Source organism: Amia ocellicauda, chromosome 16 (genome assembly GCF_036373705.1).
Source record: "Amia ocellicauda isolate fAmiCal2 chromosome 16, fAmiCal2.hap1, whole genome shotgun sequence".
NCBI classification, from domain to species: Eukaryota; Metazoa; Chordata; class Actinopteri; order Amiiformes; family Amiidae; genus Amia; species Amia ocellicauda.
In genome coordinates, this window is record NC_089865.1 from 3551297 (window position 1) to 3575160 (window position 23864).

Genomic DNA, 23864 nt, shown 5'->3' on the forward strand with positions numbered 1-23864 from the left:
GAGCATCCTGTCTCAGCTTTACCAAGCTGTAGTGTAAGCACAGATCCTTCACTCAAACCACCGTCACTGGTAACCCACTTCCCACAAGGCCAGTGCCCAAGTGCAGGTGATTTTATTTCATTGTCCACCAGGGGAATGGCGGTCTAATATACAGAACCAGACCTATTACACTATGTTAGGGAGTGAGAAAAAGACACCCGTAGAGCTCAGTGGATTCATGCCCCTGAAGACTGTCATTGGCAATATAACAGTATAGGATGAGCAGAGTAATATCTGACAAGCCTGGCATGTGTCTGGCTATGAGATTCTACCTGGCCTTTTCAGAAGGAGAAGAAAGGGTTGTTGTTAGGCAGTAAGTGTCGGATTGTCACTGCATAAGCCACAGACCAGCCAAACTTCATAATCATTGGGTCTTTACTTATTTTAGGGGAAGAGTTATGCCCTTAGGTCTAGTAGTAGGTCTTCTGAGAAACCCCTCACACTTCAGAGCAGGATTGAATGCCTCTTCACTTTATGAGATAGGAGCCTGTTTATCTGCCATTCCAGAGAATGGTCTTCAGTGTAGCATGTACTGACCAGCTGCAGGCACTCGAAACTGGACATTCCCAGAGCATGAACACAGTCACTGTTCAATTCTTCATCTGCTGACACCCAACAATTAGGATATTTCATATCGGTGAGAAAATAACTGTCCAGTATTAAAATGAAATGTGCATGTGCTTATACAGAATATGTATATGCTGCACATATGTATATGCCATGTATAACTGTGTGTGTATATAGCATGTGATTAGAAAGTAATGTGATCCCAAGAAGCATGGACAGAGTATGAGAAAGCAGGGAGCAGGACTAGCAGGGGCTACTTGGTGAACCAGACCAGATCACCCTGTCGCAGCACTGCACCACTCTCCTGCATTCGCTCAAGGCTTCTTTCCTCTCTTTTTATTCTCCTGCACAAAGTTACCGGTGAGACACTGAAGATGTTCGTATTGCCCTAACCTTCACCCCTCGCCTGGTGTCCTGGTCAGCCCAGGGTGGGGAAGACTGTTGCACACTGTGTGTTATCCCTGGACACTCGCTGCACAAGCGCGCCGGAACCCGGAGAACTTGAACACTTTTTTTCTGATTCCCTTTAACTGCACTGAGCTAAAGAGGTTCTGGAGGAGTTTGGCTCAGTGCGCAGAGTGCATGTTTACAATGACTTGAATTGACTGATGAGGAGCTAATAAAGACACCAAAATAGTGTTTCCTATTTGTGGGCTGAAATCACACCAGAGCATGCCTACCCTCCGCAGGCCAGTAGGAAGTCGGCCGGATGAAACTGCAGACCCCACCAATTATTGCACCCCAGGCTGATGCCACACCGTGGCATGCACATAGCTCCTGTTTTCAATAAGCATATCCCCACCCTGCTTGGCCGAGGAGTATGCGACATATAGCCAATGCACTGTTTATTTATTGAAGATTTATTTATTGTATTTTAACCCTTTTGTTTCTAATGCATAGCTTGCCTGACTGGCATAGGAGTAACAACAAATGTATCACAGTAGCACGAGTGCACGTTCAGCTCACTGCAGGTAGCAGCACAGTGCCCAGGTCAGTATTTTGGACTGTTGTGAGACATAAGGACTAATATACCACAGCCCAGACTCAAATGTTGTTCTTTTCACCCTCAAGAGTGTCAGTGTGTGTGGGGTGGGTGGGTGGGGGGGCGCTGGTCTCAATATGTCTGTATATGTACTTCCTTTACCACTATCAATGTTTTCATTATTGTTCTTGTCGTTGGCGATAAATATCAATAGCCTTAAAACTCCAGCCCAGACTGGAGACAACAGAACACGTGCAATGCAAGCCTCTGACAATTCAACCAAATAAATCCACCAGAGAAGATGCAGAAGCAAAACCTGGAGACTGTGGTGGTGGGATGGACTAGCTAGGGGTTTCAGCACACCGTGCAGCCCTGCCACGCAGCCACGCCTCCTTTCTATGGCAATAACACCCAGCCGTTAGACAGGGACCACAGTCAGAGCACTGCACCATGCCCCGTGTTTCTCTCTTGGATACTGAAGGCAGAGTCCTGACCTCCATTCAAACCACACCCTGAACCCACAGAGAAAAGAGGTGCAGAGAAGGTAACAGAAAGTGCTCAGCTCAGGGTCTCTCTCTTTCACTTCTCTTCAATGACCATGCGAAGGTCCTGTCGTGACACACGGCCGCTCGTTCTCCCGATGCGATTCACTCGGTTTAGCTAAAGGTAGACTGGACTTCCAGGTGTGTATCTGAAGTGGAGATGGTAAACTGCTCTGAGGTTAGTCTTTATAACAGTGGTGGGCAAAAACAGTGCTTTGAGAGCAAAACACTGAAACTCAACCAGCTGGTAACGATCATTCTTACTTCTATCTTGTACCATTATATGAAAATAAAGTTCCCCCCAAATCTTGTTCCCCCCAGTATTGTTCCTATTGTGGGGAGCTGCCCCATGAAACTGTTCCTCCTGTGCCAAAGCAATGCAGTTTACCGTCACGTGATGCTGGAGACCCATGTTTATAGTGAGGATAGATTCAAGCACTGAATGAACCCAGTGGCATTGATGCAGCTGGGTCCATATCACTCCTGAATGTAGACTGTAAATTGTAACGTGTATAATAAAAGAGCCAGCGTCTGCCCTTCTGGTAGTGTGGTATATAGAGGTTTGCCTGTGTTGCAGTGAAGGACAGAGATGGAGGGCAGGTCTCTTGACTGTGTTTGAACAATGCGTGGCATCTGCGTAACTCTGCCCCTCCCCCCCTTCCATGTTAGCTGTTAGTATCCACTTTGTTTTAGAACAAATAAACAGACAGATGAACATTAACTTCGGCTCCTGTTCTTATTATGCATGGGGAGGGGAGGTGTAGACCCCCACCCTCTCTAACTACTAACTACTTTCAATCATCGCAGTCAAGTTTGAATGAACCAAAGTTAGATGTTCAGAGCTCTGTGCAGATGTCAGAGAGGCACATTGTAATTCTTCTTCTCTCTGTGTCACTGCTTTGCTGGGCTTGTATCAATCCATGATCACTATATTATCCCTTTTTGTCTGGAGACATCAGACAGGAGGACAAGTAGCTGCTTGTTCTGGGATGTTCTGCAGACAGAGAGAGCCCCCACACCCTCATCCATAACACACACACACACACAGACATCCATACACACAGACAGGGAGCACTTTTTTGTGATGCCAATTGGTGGGCCACTATAGTTTAACTGAACAATAGCAAGGGAAGCAGACGTTTTTTTGTTTTTTTTTACCTGGCCTCCCTCTTCTTAAGTATGCCCCCACCCCCACACACAGTCCTACATAGTGCTGCCCTGCCCCCACACTCCCTGAATGGGTCTTCACACACAAAGGACCTGATTCACACTGTCAAGATTTACAGTGGATCTCCATTTGTCCTGGTGTCCGCAGATGGTTCTGAACTTGAATCTCCATACAAGCATGTGTATATATCAGCAGCAACAGCCTATATCAATCTACTGATGAAGGCCTCCCCAATATGTTTTGATCTATTGCTTCTCTTTTCCATTCCACGCCTGCAAAGTGTATTTAATTCTCCCACCTTCTCTGTGGTCACCTTCCGGGTCTTTTTTCATCTCTTGGTATCCATTCAATAGTTTCCTTTGTCCATCTTTGATCTGTTCTTCATACAATGTGTCCATTACCTTTTTTACATTTCACTATTTGAATGACGTCATATATTTTGGTTTGTTCTTGGATCCATTAATTTGTTATTCTATCTCTTCTTGTTATTCCAGCCATACATCTTTCTATGCTCCTTTGAGTCGTCCGCAGTTTCTGTATAATTTTTGCTTTAAGTGACCAGGTTTCACGGCCATAAGTGAGCACTGGTATTGTGCATTGATCAAATGACTTTTCTCCTCAGGCAATGTATATACTGTGTTGTTGTGTATATGCATATAAAAGTTAATTGGATGTTAGTTAGAATAAGGTCTAAACTAATTATTTACCTTGTCCTTTTCACTTTTCATTTTTTTGTCCAGAGAAATACTATTGCTATATTTTCTGAGTGTAAGTTATTTCTGTGGTTAGAAAACTTGCTAGAAAAATTTGAGGAAATGAGAAGTGGTGTATTTGTAGAACAGTAACGTAAATGTAGAACAGTGATGCATTTACAGACTGAATCTTTTGCCTGCTGAGGCTACTGCATTAGCATCAGGAAAATGTCACTAGGCCCTTAAGATGTTACCTCACACCTCCATTGATGAAGTGGAAATGCATTAATGATAATCTATTGTTCCTTGACCAGGGCATTTGTCATTAATTCACATCTCAAGTACACTTGCAATAAACTGTAAATAGTCACCAGTGGAAAAAAATACAACTATGGATTTAGCAGGAATATTGAACATGCTACCATGGAGATCCAGGAATAGAATCTATTTTTACTTTACCTTTACTCCACTGCGGTGCGTGGACAAGTGGAGTCCACATCACACGTGAATAAAGCACTGATGTCATGGATGCAGTATAGACTCACTATCTTATTAATATACACTAAGACTGGAACCCAGATAAGCAGAAGAAGTAGAGATCAGCAAAATTGTGATAAATAAGTTACACTGTTAGTCATTTTAAAAATGTTTCTAATAGAGGGCATACAACATAAACAGTTGCCAAATAATGGCGGGAAGCCACCTTTCCCTTGTTCTGTCTTTCTGTCTGTTTGCCTCTCTTTGTCTGAGTCTCTCTCTGTGGGACTCTGTGTTTAATCAAGCCTCTGAGAAGGTAGCTATTGCACAATGAGAGGACAGAGGCATCACTTGCTGTGTTGATATAATGAGGCAGGAATGATCCTTCAAGGTGCTATTAATAGTCAGCAAGTCTAATCGCATCTTTCGTTAGAAACTAACCAATCGCACTGCACACTGCCTTCGTAGTGGCACAGAAACGAAGCCTTCTGCGCTAACGGGTGTCCAAGTACCCAATTAGATGGAAATCTGAGGAAAAGCGAGGGGAATGAGGTGAAATAGGGCGGGTGGGTGGAGGGAAGGTGTCAGGGGCAGGAGGGGGAGTGTGGATTACCAGCCGGTAAATTAATCCACAGCAGCCAATGTGACAGGACAGGAGGTGTGTTCCCTATGCTGTGCCAATAACCCCAGGCACTTCCCAACATGCTGGGACTGATTTAAGCAATGTTGCATATTATCACTCAAACAAATGCTTTTTGAGATATTTTTAGATACCTTTTCCTTGCAGGGAAAGATCATATTGTTTTGCTAGACAGAAAGCTGTATTTCTTGTGCTAAATGTGACACTAACCCCCGTCCCCAAATAGACTTTCAAAAGCACAGTAACAGAGCGTCACCTGCAGAAGACTATTTTTCTTTGTTTTGTACACACATACACACACACACCATGGCACAATTTAAAGCCCTTCAAACACTCTGATTTGCTCCAAGGCCTTGTGAAAATGATTTCTATATTGCAGTATTGTGTTTTTGGTAAGGATTTCAATAGAAATACAACACTCCCTCCCCCACTGCCCCCTACAAACCAGATGTCGCAATTATGGCCATTTAACATAGACTGGTCTGCAACATTTACATGACAAACTCTCTCAAGCTTTGAAGTAGGAATGAAACAAAATAAGATGGGCAGAAGCCAACATGTCAGAAGCCAATATTTCTTGCCATTTATTTATTTATTTAGGGTGGCACTGAGGCCTGAGGAATGATATGAGTTAATTCACCTGCCCTTTGTTCTGAGATCAGGGCTCAAATCTCTCCCAGGTCACAAACAGGGTGAGACTTGGCACTTAGACCCAATGATAAGGAGACCATATGTTAAACCTGTGCCATCTGACTGTGAATAAAACAAATCTGAGAATACCGGGAGCTGCTTTGTATTAAAATAGTTGCATACGTTTGTGTACTAGAAACTTTTATTATTATTTTCAATAGAAGTTACATTGGTTACATACAAAATCATATCTAACAAAACTCATAATCTATTGAGTGGGTGTTTATTGGGACAAAGAAAGGTAGTGGATTAAATGTGTTTAAGCAGCCTAAATTTGTCAAGCTATTTGTGTTTTGTTTGTTTTTTTCCCGATATTACACAGTTAATGCTTGCATAGGTTACTGTCAGTGTGTTTTATGAAAGCTGCAGCTATTTATAAATTGAGTTGGCGGGGAAGGAAAAATGAAATGTAATTATAGTTTCTTGTGATTGAATTGACTCTAATGCTGCTTTGGGATATATATCATGTCGCTTGCTTATTCCTCTAGCCTGTCCAGTCCATTTTCTGAAGCTTTATAAACGTTCACCAGACGTCTCTCAAACTAAAAGGAAATATATACAAGGTTAAATATACTCCCACATCAAGCAAACCATCAGCCAAGTTCACACATGTTTTTGTGATACATTTCTAATGAACATGCACAGTTTGATTCTGCAAAATATGATTAAATTATCTCTCACACATGAGTAAGCATCACAGAAATTCAATAATACAAGTTCATTTTTGCTAGAGGTTAATTTTGTTTATAACAGGGCTCTCCTAGAAGAAGAGAATTGAGCTATTTAATGGCCTCCATAGAGGTAAGTTTTTGTACACAATTTATGTTGCTCTAGTTGTTTGCTGTACATGCTTTGGCAATACTTGTATAACCTTGTCATGCCGATATACTCTTTAGAATTGAATTTATATAATGTGTATAATGTAAATGTTTTGTAGTTTAAGTAGTATCATTGAAATAAACCAAAACATCCGAGTCACTGTGAAACTCCAACTTGGTCACCTGACATCATCGCCCTTCGAAATGGCTGCGTGTCACTTTAAGAGCCCCTGTGGCGATGGTGGAAAAACATATTTTTCGTGAATGAAACCCAGTCATTCATAAAAGTAGGCCAGCCGCACGCTGCGATTGGCCGGCGCTCAACCCAGCACGTCCTTCGCGCTCATTGGCCAAGCGGCTAGAGTGACGCGGCTCCTCCACCAATGAGAGCGGCGCTCGGCGGCAAGCACGAACCCCAGGGAAAACGCAGCGCGTCCATTGAGAAAAGCTCATTCAAGTTTTGTCAGGCAGAGGCAGCGCATCGAAAGCTGTGGGCAGACGAGTCGCCGCGGTTTTCCGTAGGATTGTAAAAGCGATCGCAGTTTTTTTTTCTCGTTACGCAAGAGGCAAACAATACAACGCCCAGCAGGTGAGTTTATTCATCTGCAGCTCATATTTGCTAAATGCCGAAGTCCCGGCTCCAGCGCGGCTGAAATCGCCTGCTGCTGTTGAACTTAAGAGCGAGTTCATCGCGGCTGCAGATTTAGTGCTCGAACGCCATTTTCCTCCAAGTGCACATTTACTTTGGCAACCATTTTCTGCTGCTTTGCACGAAGTTGCGTGAGCCGCCCTGCCGTTTTTCGCCAGTGCTTGTTGTGGGTTTTGTTTTTCTCTGCGCTGTGGTTGCGATAAGGAGCTTATCTGGGGCTGTTGGTGAATTTATGAATGGAGGGTCGCTGTTTTTTTTTTTCTCCCCTTGGTGTGAATGGGGGTTTGCGCTCGGATCGAGTTTCACTTCATTGAGAAAAACAAGGGGCCATGAAGGGGGGTGACTAGGGGGGTTGGAGAGGGATGGGGGGGCAGTTCTTTGTTGAAGGGGTATTTTTTTCATTATACTTAATTACTTTAATGTGGGAATCTGCTTGATGTGGGTTTTTTTTTCTTTTTGGTGGTGGTGAATAAGGGGGGTTGCTTGCATTTAAGAAGACTTTTAAAGTTTTTTGTTGAGCATTAATTATACAATGTGCGTCTTAATTCTGTGAATAAACTTCTAATTATTAGAATACTGATTACAATACAGCCTATATTTTCAAAACATCTAGTATGTTTAAATAAATTGAGGGGTCAGGCACAATTTAGTAATAAGTATTTCTAGACTTTACCTAGTTCAACGTCACTTTTTATATACAGTTTAAGTGTGTGTATAGTATATGCATGAGTAAAGTATTTATTGCACCGTTCTGCAGTTCTAGAAGTTGCAAACTAGAAAGGAGCGAATTTATGGTCATGCAGCAGTGAACTTACTGGACAATATGTAACCTCGAGTTAGAGAATAACTCGAACTATTGCACAAACACCGGAGCCGTCTTCTCCGCCGGCGGGGGTCCAACCTGTTGGTCCATCAGTTCAAGTTGACTCGGGAGTTTTTAAATTGCTCTGACGTGCACAACTGCGCACACAGCGCCTGCACGGTTCAGTGCGTCTGCAGAAAATCAAATAAAGCGTGCAGTTGGGTTATAGTGCTGGGGTCTCTGAGAGCTGATCTTTATGAAGCTCCAGCATGTGCGATTGTGTGGTAAATGTGCAGCTGGCGTGGGATTCTGGAAACTTTCCCAAATGTGTTGTGTACTTGTACGTCTTGGGTTCGGGTCTGGTTCGGATTCAGAGAACCCATATATGGCTGTGCGTCGCACTCTCCTGAAACAGCGCCCTCCACGAGTGGCCAACGCGCGGCGCAACTGGAGACGCGCATGCAGTCTTTGCAAGAGCAGATTGATTGAGACTAGCGGTGAATGCGTAACGCGATCTGTTAATTTCTCCATTCTCCCTCCGTTAACAAGAGGCATGTGCTGCGCTGCAAGCCCCATCAAATGAAGTTTTCCCAAAGTTACCCATCCACGGGGTTGTGTGCGTTTTCTGTGTCGGTTCGGTGTCAGCGCCGTTTGATGCTTTGCGTGATCGACGATTTGTTCACCTCTTGCGCAGAATCAAATGAGTGCAATAGGCTTTAACTGGACTCTTTCCAAAGATACGCGATTTAAGAAATTGGAAATGTGTAGTGTGCTTGATGCCCACTGTTCTGTTGGATGTTGCATGGTGCACCGCCTCTTGTTACTGTATTTCTATGCATTTGTGCGCGTCCCAGCAGTGAATGCATCCTGCCCCGGGGAGCGGGGAGCAGGCAGCTGGATTGCAGTTACACTGGAAAACAGACGCACTTGTGTACGTTGCGCACAGTCCTTTGGTCGTTATATTCCACAGTGGTGGTTTGGTCCAATGTCTTCCAAAGAGCCACAGTTTAAACTTTATTAGACCCACAGCGGACTTTGGCAGGGAATGTTCTGGAATATGGAGGCTCTTTTTCTAACGTGTCAGATCTCTTGTCACCCGAAACAAGCGAGCTCTGTCGCTTTACTGTAATTTGTCTACCTTTCAATCCAAAAAATCATCACTGCTATAGGTTAGGACAGATGACATTATTTGCTTATGTAATGTGTACGGCTCCTTGCGTGGTCGGATATCTCCCTTGAGTATTAGAGCATGGCGCAACCAGGTGATCTCGTTGCAGTCAGTAATAAATAATCCTCATTATAAGGCACTAATTGCAAAATCTTATCAATTGCGCTAGAGCTGTGATATGATGGGGTCCAAAGAGATTCTGAGGGTCACATGTAACTTCTCCTCCCTTAGGACAAAAAAGCGGACACACTCTCTCCACGTCGCTGTATGCGAGCAGCACCAGCTGGGCACATCTGTATCCCGTCTCACTAGCGCCATGGATGGATTCTATGACCAGCAAGTCCCTTTTATGGTTCCTACCAATGTAAGTCTGGTTTTATTTTATTTCTTCCACTGACGAATGATGCACTTTTTAACTTGAATCTGCCAAAAACGATCTCAGTCTCGGGGGTTTCGATTAGCTCAAGTGTGCCCCCAATAGATCGCTTGTACAAATGCAGGGTCCCTCGCCATGCCGTTTCCTATCCGCCTGACAAGTCTAAGCCTGTGTGTAATACAGTTCACTCCAAGCTAGTGTCAGCTCACCGATGGGAGTTGAATTAAGAAAGCTGCAGCATGAATCTGCACAAACATTAGAGACACTTTGCCCTGCGGTGTAGATTGTTTAAATGCACACTATTGAAGTGTCCTGTATTAATGTCCATCTCTGTTCGTCTCTGCCAGAAGTCTCAGGTGGAGGAGTCTCGTGGCAGGCTGCTTAATGACCGAAAGAGAAAGTTCCTGGACACAGAACTAGCTCATGACTCGGAAGGTAATCCTAACTCTTGCATGCCCTCCTTCCCCTGCCTTCACACTGACACACCCTCCATCTTGGTCCCTAAGTTTGTTGCACTTGATTTTTTCCTTGACCATCGCTGTCCAGTCGCCCCTCTCTCACCCCCTCTTCTCCATCCTCTCACCGTGTCTTGTGCACCTCACCGATCCCACCCCTGACCCTGCTCAATCCTAATAGCCCTCTTTCCTGTCACTGTGCCCTCTCTGCTGACCCCTTCTGGAAAAGTGATCTGTAGAGCAAATATCAGGAACTCCAATTGGGTTATGGTGAGAATTTATTAAATACGTTTCTAATAGCTTATGTCCGCTCCATTTGCTCATTAATAACGTCATTAGACATCTCCCATAATTAGATGCAGCCTTTAGTGTGCATGGGGTGTCCTGGGGAGTGTGGAGACGGCCCATCTCACAATCTGAAGCTTTTTATTTTATTTTTGTGCGTCTACAGAGCTGTTCCAGGACCTCAGTCAGCTGCAGGAGATCTGGATTGCTGAAGGTGAGTTAAGCCAAGTTAAGATCCTTGTCTTTTGTGATACAAACATTTAGGTTTGCAGTGCATTCATGGAGGATAGTTTTCATACCTATCAAAAGTTTTAGGTTTTCCCCACAATGGTCTCAGTGCTGAAAACAAAGTTAATGTTTTACTCCACTGTGAAGTTTGCTCTATTTTTACTTTCTCTAAATGGGTACAAGGAAAACATGAATATTTCATGGATATAAATACACTGTGCCTCTGACAAGGGTATTCCAGTGACCACTTAGGGTTATTTATTCATGTGCTTCAAATGTCAAACCCTTTTAATTCCTTGTAAAGTCATTAAGTGTACAAACTCATACCCGGGTCAAAGTAAACTCATTGTCAAGGTGCAAATTGTTTTCGTGGTACAGTAGTAGTGAGGTACAATGCCTAGAGTTCTGATTTTTATTTGAATATACATTCGTAATCCATTTAGTTTTCTGGTCAGATTTTGATCTGTAAACAAATAAAATGGCCCAGTAGGTTTTAAAGCCGTAGGATGATGGAAGTTCTGCATTTTAACTTTTTGAAGAGGCAGAGGTAGAGTGTCCCATAATTAGTATTTTGTACCAGCACTTAGTAACACTACTGACTTGTCAAAATGCAAGGCGGGACCTCCTTTAGTGATACTGAGGTTCTTCTGGTTTATTCAGGCCCTTGAGTTTACTTACGGCTCATAATTACCCAGCATCCACATGGTTTTCAGGTCTAGACCCATGAGCCATCCAGCAGGGTACAGGTTTTGTTATTTACACTTTTCTTGGTTTCTCTCTCTGCAGCTCAGGTTCCTGATGACGAACAGTTTGTCCCAGATTTCCAGTCTGATAACCGTGAGTACAAGAGGTTTATTATTTATTTAGGGGGTGTGGGGTGGGGCAGGGGGACCAGGGCGCGGGCGAGTGTATGGGGAGTAGGGACAACATTGGCTGCTGCTCTCGTAATCTACATAATTCATCTCATTCTCAGAATCCCCTTAACCACTTTGTGTATTTGGAACAGAACATTTAGTTTTCTCTCGCCCCCGTCTGCAGACTTGCTGGAATGCTAATGGGATGTTCTTGGCGTGGGGGCGGACCTCCACGGTATTTTCGGTTAAAAGTCAATGCACTTGAAACATGTAATTGGTTAGCGGCCACCCAGATGAGAGGAGTGTCATAATGCCTCGTTAACTTTGTGCTGTACAAGGTGGGGGACTGATTTGTCTGAAAGTGTCCCAGAACCTTGTGCTGCCTTCCTAATTCTCAAATCATTTTGCTAGTTTGGAGAGAACTGCCGATCCCATATTGGGGATGCATGCATTAAGGACCATTTCTGTTTGAAGCCATGGTTGCTCAATCTATTCACGGGTGCCCTCCACAAAACCAAACCCTCTGCTGTGCCTGCCAGACTCCCCGTCACGTGTATAGAGCCGCCCTCTATATTTAAATGGTACAAGAGGACGTGTCCATGTGCTAACTGATCTCCATTCTCTGTGCCATTCCATTTTGGGGCTGGGTCATTTGAGAAGCTGTGGGAAAGATGGAAATAATCTTAACTTGCTCCCACGAAGCTTATTTATCTGGCGTGACACGATGAACAATACCACGTTCATCCCTGCCACCAAAAGTGGGGGACAATGTCCACGTTTAAGAGCCTGGTAGTTCTCGGACACTAAAATTGCAGGCCGCGCGGTAAATCCCTGCTTCCAGGAGATTGCCTAGAGTTAAACTAGTTGTTTTGGTATTTCTAATCTCATGCCTGAGCGCTATGAGTTTTGAATCCTCTGGGATTATAGCAGTGTACGTCTTATGAGGTACAAGAAAGCTACCTGGGACTAACAGTGTGTTATTGAGCAAACTAATCTGCTCCCTGCGTTTACTTCACAAAGTAGGATATCCAACAATACCTCTGAGCAAAGATCTCTCCAATAAGAGATTGCTGTTAAGCGCATTTCCTCATTAATCCAGAAGACGCAGTATATCTATTGTGCTGGGGGAGATCAGTCTTTGAAGTTTTCTCCAAAGAATAGCTGTGAAATTTGCTCAAGAAAGGGCCATGCTAACTTGCCTTTGATCTTTGACTTTATGCATGTTATTTTTAGCGAAGTTTTAACCCAGTGTGACCTGGTGGAGGCTGCGGTCTTTGATCTGATGTGAAGCGTGCTGGGCTGATGTGATTGAAGGAGTTGTTCTCACAGAGGGGGGGCTTTCAGCGATTGCTCCTGATGGTGCTACAACTTTCACAGTGATCAGCGCACTAATCCTAATCCCCACTCCCTCCCCTTCCAACTCCCGGTCTCGTCTCCCATTAGCAGCCATTAACACACAATGTCCCTGTCCCTATCCCCGTCCAGATATTTCTGGTCTCTGATGCTAATTTATACCGTCCCCTCGGTCTCTCCACTCTAACCACTAGCCCACCCTGCCTCTCTCTCACTTTCCCGGGCACTAACCACTAGCCCACACGACCTCTCCCTCAGTTGTAATCATGGGGGCAGCTAGGCCTTATTTTGAACATCTGGTGCAGGGCTCACATTGTTTGATTTAATCTGCAGCTTTACATGTGAAATGCGTCACATGAGCCTACAATATATTCTGATGTCAAGACCAACTCAAAACATGGTGTCAAGATCGGGTGGGGAGATTTTATGGTGATAAGTGTACTTACCTCTGGCCCTTCACTATGACTCAATCCTCCCATCCAGGCTGTACAGAGCATTGCAAAGTGCAGCCGAGTGTCTGGAGATGTGCCTGACAGACTGTTTATACTTTTCTATTAGACTAATGCATCTTTAAAGTGCAGCCAAATCAAACCCTGGAATGCTGTTCAATGGAGTTTATTTTTATTAGTTTGTTTATATTTTTGTCTGATGCACAAGCCTAGACAGGGAGTGGCGTCTTGGACAGGCTGTGCACAAAGTCAAAGATCCAACACCAGGCTTTCTTCACATCCATCTGTCTGTCCGCTGACACCTCCCTTTAGTCCCGATTCTGTACCTGCTAGCTAACCACTTGGTGTTTGTGCTGGAATCACTGTATTCTCAAGCATGTTTTCCATACTGGGGTTTAGAGACCGAAAAGCATGCCTTATGTCTGTTTTTCCTGGAACATTTTTCCTGCGATTCTTCAGTGCAAAAATCGGTCGGTCTGTCCTGTCCATCTCTCAGGCTGACAGCGGTTCTGCTGTAGCCCCGGCGGGGTTTGCAGATGTCTGGCATGCAGGTTGGCGTGAGGTGCTGTGGTTTGGGAGGCAGCCAGCCTCCTTCACAGGCCTCCATTCACCAAGGCCGGCCTTTGTGGCCACAAGCAGGGGAGCTGTTTACTGTGCTGTCACATGGTGCAGCTGCTTCCTGACGCCCTGCACCAGACAAGAGAAACGTCTAATTTCCACAACCTACTCTTTTGGAAAACTACAGAGCCTTTGCCGAATGAAAATGAGCATCCTTGCAGATCGGCAGTATCTAGTAGCTTGGCCTTAAATATATCATGCATGGCCTGCCCTCGATGATCACAGGGACTACATGTATGCAGAGACTGTACAAATTCTTCAAGCTCTTAGATTAATATCTTAGGGCTTGTTGACGGATGTTTAGAATGCCATCTTGGTTTAAACCAAGTAGTCACTCCATGTAGTGTTTTTTTTTTTTTTTTTTTTTTTTTTTTTTAAACTTTGTATTGAAGTGGTTGACGAGAGGTGGGGGGGCAGGGGTGCATGATGCATATCTCACTGCCTGTCGGTGCAGCCCTTTGCTCCAACCACCGCAGACACTGAAACCCTTCCACGCTCGCCACAATCTGTCAGGGATGAGTGATTTATTAGGCCTTTATTGTACCAAACCTGGGATATGGTTTCACTGCCTATACAATGTGCCCAGGGACATGGGAGTTGAATGCCAAACTAATGGAGAGACCCTGCAGCTAATGGTTACACGGCATGCAGGAAAATCATTTACAATCATTGAATTACAGCAGCGGAGTATTGACTGGCCAGTAATGGAAATATGAAAGGGGGAGTTTAAATTGCATGAATTAGGCATTACGACACTGATGGGTGATGTAGCTGTTTTTTTTTTTTTTTTTTTTGGATGTGATTTGTCTACCAGTTGTGAACTTGTCAAAAGATGTGTGCAACCTCTGCAAGAGATAGAAAGGAAAGCCCTTGTCCTGCTTTCCTAGATGTTTGCACCTTTACAGTAGCAAAAACTGTTTTCACACTGTTTAGACTATGTACTAATCCCCTTACTGTACAGTACAAGCAGGACGTGGGCAGATTACGGTGTAGCTCATTGACACAAGGGTGTGTGGGGGGCTTGTGGTATCAGCATGAGTACACTTCTAGTTTTTAGAAGATAATTTAGCCCCATGTTTAGATACATGTATGCATTAGATATCACAACAGGTTATGCGTCAACCACCTGAACCAGGACTGTTGCCATATCAAACCAGCTTCAAGTAGATAGTGATTCTAATGATTACTTGCCTTCTTTCTGTCTTTACAGTGATGTTTCATGGCCCCCCACCATCTAAAATCAAGCGGGAGCTGCAGAGCCCCTCAGATGAGCTGTCTTCCTGCAGCCAGGACCAGAGCCTCACCACGCCCTACGGAGAGAAGTGCCTTTACAGCTACAGGTACCACAATCTGCAAAACAATCTGGGAAGCACAATATATTTATCTCTTGGTTAAACCTGTGCTCTGACAATCCTTCTCTCTCTGCCTAGTGCCTATGACAGGAAGCCCCCTGTAGGGTTCAAGCCATTAACTCCGCCCTCGACACCGGTCTCGCCCTGTGGCTCCTCCCACACTCCAGGGACACACCCCCTCCACGAACAGTCCACTCCCGCAGTCCCCAGCCAGAGCCAGGCGGCGCGGTCCCTGCACGGACAGACCCCGTCCCCGGGCGCCACACACTCTCAGAGGTCACACCCACTCCACAGCCAGAGCCCGCCCTTCGCAGTGCCCCGCCCGCCCCTGACTCACTCCGAGGGAGCCTACAGCAGCGAGCACAGGTGAGCGCGCCCTTGTCCTGATCATCATACAGCGATCATACCTCTCGCATACAAACCTTTGTAAACTGGGGACACTGCTATTGTACCCTTGAGCAAGGTACTGTACCTAGATTGCTCCAGTAAAAACCCAGCTGTATAAATGGGTAATTGTATGTCGGATTGTAAGTCCCCCTTGATAAACGAGTCTTAACTGATCTAGAATCGCATCCCAGCGAGATGTCGGGTGAGTTCTGAAGAGCAGTTCTGTCCAAAAGAAAATAAGCAGCTAGCTCTGCCTGTGAAGCCTGTGCACTCCCAGTGGACTCTGTGCTGAGGCCTGGCAGTGAAGGAGCTGGTTATATATATATATATATATATATATATAGAATATAAATATAAATATATATATATAGAATATAAATATATATATATATATATATATATATATATAATATATATATATACACACACAAACGCATTTATATATTTATACAACACCGTGGGAAAGGCCAGTCTGGCACTCTTCCCTTCTCTGGGATGCCTCTCGATGGCCAGGGAGTCCGCGGCATGTCGACGACGGGGAGGAATGAGGAACTGGCCGCAGCGGACCTCAGCGGATGGAGCATCTGTCCAGCCCCCCCGATCTGTGCTGTGGAGGGCCGACACCTGTTTGCTCTGCAGCGGCAGCTCTGCAAGTGCCCTGTGTCTGTCCGTAGCCCGTTGAAGAGCACAAATCATAATTTTGGATTTAGTGAACTGAATTTGACTCCATATCTTATGCCAGCCTTACCCTTGGGTGTATTACATTACACAGTGTTGATTTTTCCAGTTGTGCCAGTCCCTCTGAACACTTTGCCTCTTTCTTTCAGGTTTCACAGGCAGCTTTCTGAGCCCTGCCTGCCTTTCCCCCCATCAGAGGCCCAGGGCTGCCCCCCCTACCCACCCCAGGCTCCCGGCACCGCTAACAGAGATGGGCGACCCCCCTACCACCGCCAGATGTCCGAGCCGCTCGTCCCCGCGCCGCCTCAGGGCTTCAAACAAGAGCTGCCAGACCCCCGATATGCAGAGCAGGGTGTCCCCAACATGGGCCCCCCTCAGCCCTCCTTCCACCCCCTCTCCATAAAGCAAGAGCCCAGAGACTACTGCTTCGACTCCGGTGAGTGGGACCCCCGAGCAAAACACCTAGGGCTGAACGGATGAGGCTGCAGAAATGTTGTTTAGCAGAGATCTGGAGTGGTTTACCTTTTCACAAAGTAATTCATAATACATCGGCAGGGGGATGTTAGGAACAGAGAGGAGAGAACCAAAGATCCTTTTGAAACATGGTAGAGGGCCTATTTATTTTTTATGTACGTGTTTTTGGTTTAAACCGATGATAAAGCAAAGGATGCTGAGAGAGATGGCAGGCGGGGGTGGGGAAACTGCAGAATGTGCTGGTTAATGTTTGCTCTATTCTCTGGCACCTTTCTGGCAGTTTTAGTGCTGCGGTGAGAGATCCAGACTCCCACACTCACAGTGGATAAGGCACTAGGTTCTGTCTCCCCTGCCTGTTTATGTATCAGTAACGCTCAGTGCAAATACAGAGGTGTGAGGTGTGAACCCCATGTAATAAAATACAAAGAAACATGTCAGCTTTAGCACTGAAACAATCAGACATTATTCTTCAGAATCCACAGGCTTTTGCAGCCCTAGTGATCTGATGCAGTTCCTCTGTAGAATTATGGCCTATTTCATAATATTTGGCCAATGTGTCCTATTGCCGGTGCGTCATTGCATCTCACTGCAGAGTGGGAGTCGCAAAGCTAGCCAGTGCCCTGCACCCCCCGCCACCCACACCTCCGCACAGGGCTGGGGACGCACAGCACTCTGGCTTCTTTCTCTTGCTCTCTCTCCACACAGTTTTAGGCTTGCGAGGCCGGTGATGTAATGCCAAATCCTCTAATCGTCTTACCGCCTATAAATACTCCGGCAGCACAGAGGTGTGTGTGTGAGTGTGACTGAGCTTAGCAGATGGTGGCGGTTTTGCCGTGGAAGTGCTGCGGTGACGGTACATCAGTGAGGCACAGTTCCTCGGTGCTTAGGTCCGTGACGGAGTGAGGCTGGGCAGCAAGGTCACGGGCCTTGATCTAATGGGAGCTGTGGGATCTCGCTTTGAAACCCTAATGCTGACATTAGATCTTCAGCCATTTAATCTCCCGACATGCCAGTAATAGCCTGATCCAATTCATTTACTCCATACAGTAGAAACTGAAGTTCCTTTTCAATGGGTCCAGGGGTCTCAAAAGGTTACATTCATCAGAACAGTTTCCAAATGAGAGCATGCCACTAATAACTAAGTGATCAAGGATCCTATCCAGTCTGTTTTTGAATGTTCCCAAATTGTCTCTTCAGCCACATCGCTGGGGAGTTTGTTCAGATTGTGACGCCTCTCTATGTGAAGAAGCGTCTCCTGTTTTCTGTCTTGAATAACTTGAAGCCCAATTTCCATTTTTGTCCCCGGGTGCGTGTGTCCCTGCTGTTTTTTAAGGAAGTGTGTTTCTTTCTTAGGTCTGAGCTGGCCCTGCCAGATGTGGGGTTGGGATTTGTTTAGTCCAGATGTTGCGTCAGAGCTGGTTGCATAAGACCCTGAGGGTGGCCAGGGCTGGCAGCTGTGCAGCTCCTCTGCTCGAAGTCCCTGCTAGCCCTTGAACAGAGAGGCTTAATTAGTGGCAGGAGGGAGGGAGAGGTTGTAAATATGAAAACTAATGTATCAAAAATGGGGGGGGTAGTGTTTAGAGTGCAGGAATGCTGGGATTGAGGCAGGCAGCTGGTGCTGCCTTGTTTCCAGCTAACGGATACAGATCTGCAGTGTAGTGTGGCTCACAAACTGGGCAATGTGATTGAGGCTAGCTGCTGGAAATGGTGGGATTGTGTGGACAGCGGCCAGTGTTTCTCACTGCCCGTTTGCTCTTTTTGTTACAGAAGTGCCTAACTGTCAGTCCTCGTTCGGGAGGGGAGCCAGCTTCTACCAAAACGGCCATGACAGTAAGTACATGTTTTATTTTTTTGTATTGCTTCTGTTGTAGGACCCCCAGTCACAGGCCCAAACCTCATTACAGAAAAGTGTAGCAGGGATACTGAGGAGGACTTTCAGATCGGCATTAGATTGCGAGACAGTTCTGCAGGAGAAAAATGTAAAATTAGGGTAGTTGATGTTTCTACTCGATTGATACAAATTCTACTTTGAAGCAGACACAGTATATGAGATGCAGAGTCCAGAGAAGAATTGTCCAAAAACCTGATCCTCTTTTCCACTTCTTCCAGACTTCACCTTTGATAGAGACCCTCACCTGTACTTTGACGACACGTGTGTGGTCCCAGAGAGACTCGAGGGTGAGTGTTTGAGTGTGGGAGGAGTGTTGGTCATTGTCACTCAGGGGGGCTGGAAGTCTGCTCTCGGTTAAACTGTCCTTTTCATGGATAGAAACGCTAGTGGGTTGATGCCATGTGCAAGAATCTTATTATAATACTAATGTCATTGCAATCCTATAGCAAAACAAAAGGAAAATTAAAAAATGCAGCTTTTTACGAGGTTGTAGAATGTAAAATGACACTGTCCCATCCCACCCCACAGGTAAAGTGAAACAGGAGCCGACAGTGTACCGCGAGGGGCCTCCTTACCAGCGCCGTGGCTCCCTGCAGCTCTGGCAGTTCCTGGTCACCCTGCTGGATGACCCGGCCAACGGCCACTTCATTGCCTGGACTGGCCGCGGCATGGAGTTCAAGCTCATAGAGCCGGAGGAGGTGAGTCCATCGCTCTCTCTGTCCATCCCCGCCTGCAGACCAGTCTGAGCCAGAGGACTCCAGTCTGTCCCAGTGTATGTCCTGGTTTACAGTAGGCCGTGACATTATTGTGCCACTCCTTAACATTCACTGACCGCTGTCTTTGTATGTGTTAGGTGGCTCGACGCTGGGGCATCCAGAAAAACCGACCTGCCATGAACTACGACAAGCTGAGCCGCTCGCTGCGCTATTACTACGAGAAGGGCATCATGCAGAAGGTAAGACTGCCCCGACCCAGAACTTGACCCCGACACTGCCCCCCTTCCCTTCTGTTTTCTTGTGCCGTTCCCAAGTTTGGTGCTAACCTGCTCCTAATCTCGCCCCCCTCAGGTGGCCGGAGAACGGTACGTCTACAAGTTCGTGTGCGACCCCGAGGCGCTCTTCTCCATGGCTTTCCCCGATAACCAGCGGCCCTGCTTGAAACCGGACCCGGACAGCCTACCTGGGGCCGAGGAGGACACCCTGCCGCTCACCCACTATGACGAGAACGCCCCCTACCTGCTGGACGGGGGCGAGCAATGCGTGGGAGGCCTGCCGTTCCACGACGGCTATGTATACTGACACGACCTGGCCCGAGCCCCGACCGCAGAGCAGGGCAGGGGGGTATGAACTCTGACCCCTTTGCCTGGACCTGTCTTGCTGCCTGCTTCCAGATTTGATTTTGCACGCGGAGCCCACGCCCTCACACTGCTCTGCGATTGGCTGGTGAGGAAGGGCGGAGGGAGTGTGGATGGACTCTGGACTTTACTGGCCCCACCTCCCCCAAAGCCTGGGGGAGGGGTTCTTGTTTGCCATGGAATCTGGGCGGGGCCAGGGGCGGGGCCACGCAGGACTGGAAAGGCCGACGGGACTTTCTGCACAGACTGAGAAATTGTAGCATTTCCATATCGACAATCTGCTTTTCTTAAGAAAACATTGCTCTTCAAAACCGCAGTTCTATTCTATGGCTGCCTTTTTATTTGTGTCCCTCAGTTTTCATCACCTAAGAAAAGGGCTTTCAATTTGCAAAAAAAAAAAATGTATCAATCTTTTTTTTTTTTTTTTCTCCAGCAAACAAAACGAATTTGTTTTATCGTTGGTGAAGTGCTGAAACCCAAAGTGTTGGGCCTGGACTTTAGCAGCAAACAACTGTTTAGTCTTTTTTTTTTTTTAACCTGTTCACACCTGGAGTCTGTCAGTTCCTTGATTCCCAGGTAATTAACGGAAGATCACTTTCTCTTCCTGGATGTAGACCTTATCACCCTTCGTTGGGTCTCCTGACATCTCCTCCTCCCTCGCTCTCTGCACGACGGAGGACTCGCTCACTCCAGGAAGCCAGTTTTCTGTTTTGTTTTTTCCAAGAAAAGTCACTTTTAAATCCTCTGCCAGACAGAGATTGTAATCAGTATGGCGTTTTCGTTTTGTTTTTCCTCTTGTAGAGTAGCTGGGGTAGCCAGCTTTAAACCGGCCAGTGTGCGTTCAGACATGGTCTTGTGCTGCCACCCAGAAGCACCTTCTAATTAATAATTAATACGCACATGACCTCCGGGCAAAGGGCAGCAGCGCAGTCTGTCCCCTTCCAATGCACAGGACGCTCCTGTAACCAAGATACACTGCCAACGAGGAAACACGACTGGGCAGCTGGGGGCTACCTAAACACAGCAGCACGTCACGCGCAGCACTCCTCCTGCCACCGCCGGTTGCGAAGAAAGAAGCTGTCATGTGACTATAGCAGTGCTGGTAGAAGCAGGGATAGTTTTTATTTAAACTTTTAATTCTTCTGTGTGACAAAATTCAAAAAGGGATGCATATGACAGTATTTTTTTTCTGAAGCTTCGAATTTATAAATATATATAAAAAAATTAAAAAAAATTTTTTTTTTTGGGGTAGGATACTTTTTGTATTTAGAGCTGAAAGTTTCTTTGGCGGTCCTGTGAGGATGTGGCATGCAGGCGGGAATGCCAGCTTTGCCAGACAGTGTTATCGGCAGGGCGGGGCAGGGGGCACAATGACCCTACTTTCGGGAGGTTTGCCATGTACAGCGGAAGCTCCGCCCCCTTCCCCTGCCTGCCAAACTCCATTTTTCGAGTGTCGAGTCCCAGGGTCCCGCCTCGTTCTGACAAGAGCCCGCCTCTCTGCACAGTGTATCCAACAGGCTACAGCCCACTAACATATCGCTTTCTATTGGACAAGAAGAAATCGCATAAAGTTCTCTGCATTTATATTGTTTCATGAAGTTGTTTTGGGAAAGAAAAAAAAAAAAGAAAAAAACATATAAAAAATATATATATTTTTGCAAAGGCTGCATCTGTTTGTTTCAGATTTATTGTATAAGCTGTATAGTTCTGCCTTTTACAGATCTGTATATCTCTAATCTCGATCCCTGTGATGCAGTGATTCTGGTATGAGTTGCAAAGACTTCACCCTTCCTTGGTGGGGCAGCAGCGGGCGTCCACCTCTCAAGGACGAGGGTCATGTGAGCTTGTACAGGCTTCACCTCTCCCTTCACAATGTGTACCTCACACTGCTGAGTTAATAATCTGTACTGGGTACAATAAACAATCCTTTCTGCTTTACTTCCTGACTCCTTGTTTAATTTAATTCACTTTTGCCTCTCTCTCTGAATCGGATGACACCTGGCTTTGTTGCTCCCCTACATTAAATCTAGTCCAGTTTTTGCAACTTCTCAATGTCTTCCCAATAACTTCATTGTTCAGTCTACCTTTGGCCGCTGCAATTGACTTGCTCATCGTTTTAGTCATTATCAGCTACTGGAATGGTGGCCCTCCCTTCAGTTTTACTTTGACAAAAACCTTACTCTGCAAACGTCACCATGTGGTTGTCATTTACTTACTAAAGCTAAGTAGCAAATGCCACTCTCTTGGATAATGACAAGGCTGAGGAACCCACACAAACGGGCACCATCTTTCCTGTTGTGGGAGGGGAAGCTGGTTTTATTTATTTATATTTTTGTATGCCCACTCGGAGTGCTCAGGTTCCCCTCCTCCAGGCTCGGATGACTCAACTCTCCAGCTCTCTGCAACACATCGCACTCACGGTCACATCTGCACATGGGTCTGTGGGCCAGGTTTGCAGGGCATGACGGCTTCTGTGGTTGGGGTGATCTCGAACAACACCACAAGGAAACCCTCTCTGCTCCTTTGCTGTGGGTACCTGGAGTTTAAACTCCTGGTGTGTGTTCGTGGGAGGGAGGGGAGGAGGGGAGGAGGGCAATCAGTGCTGGATGCCTCTCTGGGATGTTGCTGATCTGAAACCCCAGTGAGCTGTGGGGTTTAATTTCCAGAAAGTAATACCCTCAGCCCAGGATATTGATTTGCTAAAGAGCTTCACTTAGTCCCTTCATCCACAGGGGCTTCTCGTGCAGCTGCAAGAGTCGAGCAGAGAAGAACTGAGGAGATGAAGCGATTAACTCAGACTGCTTGTCTAGTTCTAGTCTACTTGTACGTGTTCATATACTGCCAAGACTTATATGCAATGGTTTATTTTATTTTTTAACATTAGGCCTATGTGACCCATATCAACTATACTATGGATTTGATTTGTAGTATTTCTTTAATATTAGAGCCCAGAGACCTGTCTTTACAGGACAGTGTTCTAAAAGTAACTGTAAATGTATATATGAAGCCTGTGATTGTCATTTTTTAATAGTCAACCATACTTTATGGATCCTCACAAACCTTGTCTTGCCAGCTTTACACAGATTTCAACAGCAAGAACATTAATGAGCTTCATTGAGCTTCCCTCTTCTGAAGTCACGTCCATGCTGATGGCATCGGCCAGCATGAATGACATCCAACACGAGCGTAATACACTCTGCATTAGCTGTGGATGGCATTAGGATAGGCAAGCCCATAAGAGCCCTTTGATTTGCTTTTCCCTGTCCATTTAATTGAGTAGTGTCCTGATTAGAGATCTGAACATAGCATTGTTCTCTCTCTCTCTCAAACCCCCACCCTCTCAGTGAGGTTTTAGTTCTAATCCCCTTGGCTGTCCTGAGCCACTTAGCAAGAGCAGTGTGATCAGATTGTGCTGATCAGACGTCCGAGCACTGCGGATACTCTCTGAGCTCCCGTGCTCTACCACTTCACAAGCCGTTTAACCTCTGGCCTCAGCCCCTGGCCCGAAACACCTGCCCAGATATGGCCAGCCATTCATCAGCTCAGGAGAGACTAGGACTCGAATGGACAATGTCATCTGAGAGGGAGAGCGCTAGGAGTGAAAGTCAAGCCCTTTAATCACTGATCCTAGACACACAGAAACCTCCCCTGAATCCGTCGGAGACAAACAAGCCAAGCGCAGTACCAGTCAATTGACGCATTGCATGTTACAGCGTCTGCATATCTTTTTATGAGTGGATGATTCGTGATGTCACAGTGCAGCTTAATCTTCTTCAACACGGATTTATGGGTTTGAGGTTCGGTGGACGGTTTCTATTGTGACTTACACTTGATCTCCACAGGAGTGTTTGAATGTAGGTCAGTAGATGCTTTCAC

At 45.9% G+C, this 23864-nt stretch overlaps 1 protein-coding gene across 2 annotated transcripts; it reads left to right on the forward strand.

Annotated features, from left to right (window-relative positions):
• Window positions 1-8614: 8614 nt before the first annotated feature.
• On the forward strand, window positions 8615-21926 carry etv5a (ETS variant transcription factor 5a). Of its 2 annotated transcripts, none has more exons than XM_066687596.1 (13): window positions 8615-8997; window positions 9466-9598; window positions 9961-10045; window positions 10517-10564; window positions 11365-11415; window positions 15063-15192; window positions 15283-15570; window positions 16419-16705; window positions 18511-18573; window positions 18853-18921; window positions 19163-19332; window positions 19488-19589; window positions 19702-21926. In XM_066687596.1, the coding sequence occupies exons 1-13, from the start codon at window positions 8927-8929 to the stop codon at window positions 19930-19932; spliced, it is 1728 nt and encodes a 575-aa protein (XP_066543693.1). In that variant the 5' UTR covers window positions 8615-8926; the 3' UTR covers window positions 19933-21926. The 2 variants fall into 2 exon arrangements, with proteins under 2 accessions (XP_066543693.1, XP_066543692.1); XM_066687595.1 differs by having other exon boundaries at window positions 8619-8997; window positions 9958-10045.
• Window positions 21927-23864: the final 1938 nt, after the last annotated feature.

Coding starts and splice junctions, on each gene's coding strand:
- etv5a (XM_066687595.1), top strand. CDS start 8,927: ATGCATCCTGCCCCGGGGAGCGGGGAGCAGGCAGCTGGATTGCAGTTA. Junction 10,565..11,364: donor GGAGATCTGGATTGCTGAAG/GTGAGTTAAGCC, acceptor CTCTCTCTGCAG/CTCAGGTTCCTGATGACGAA. Junction 19,333..19,487: donor AGCTCATAGAGCCGGAGGAG/GTGAGTCCATCG, acceptor TGTATGTGTTAG/GTGGCTCGACGCTGGGGCAT.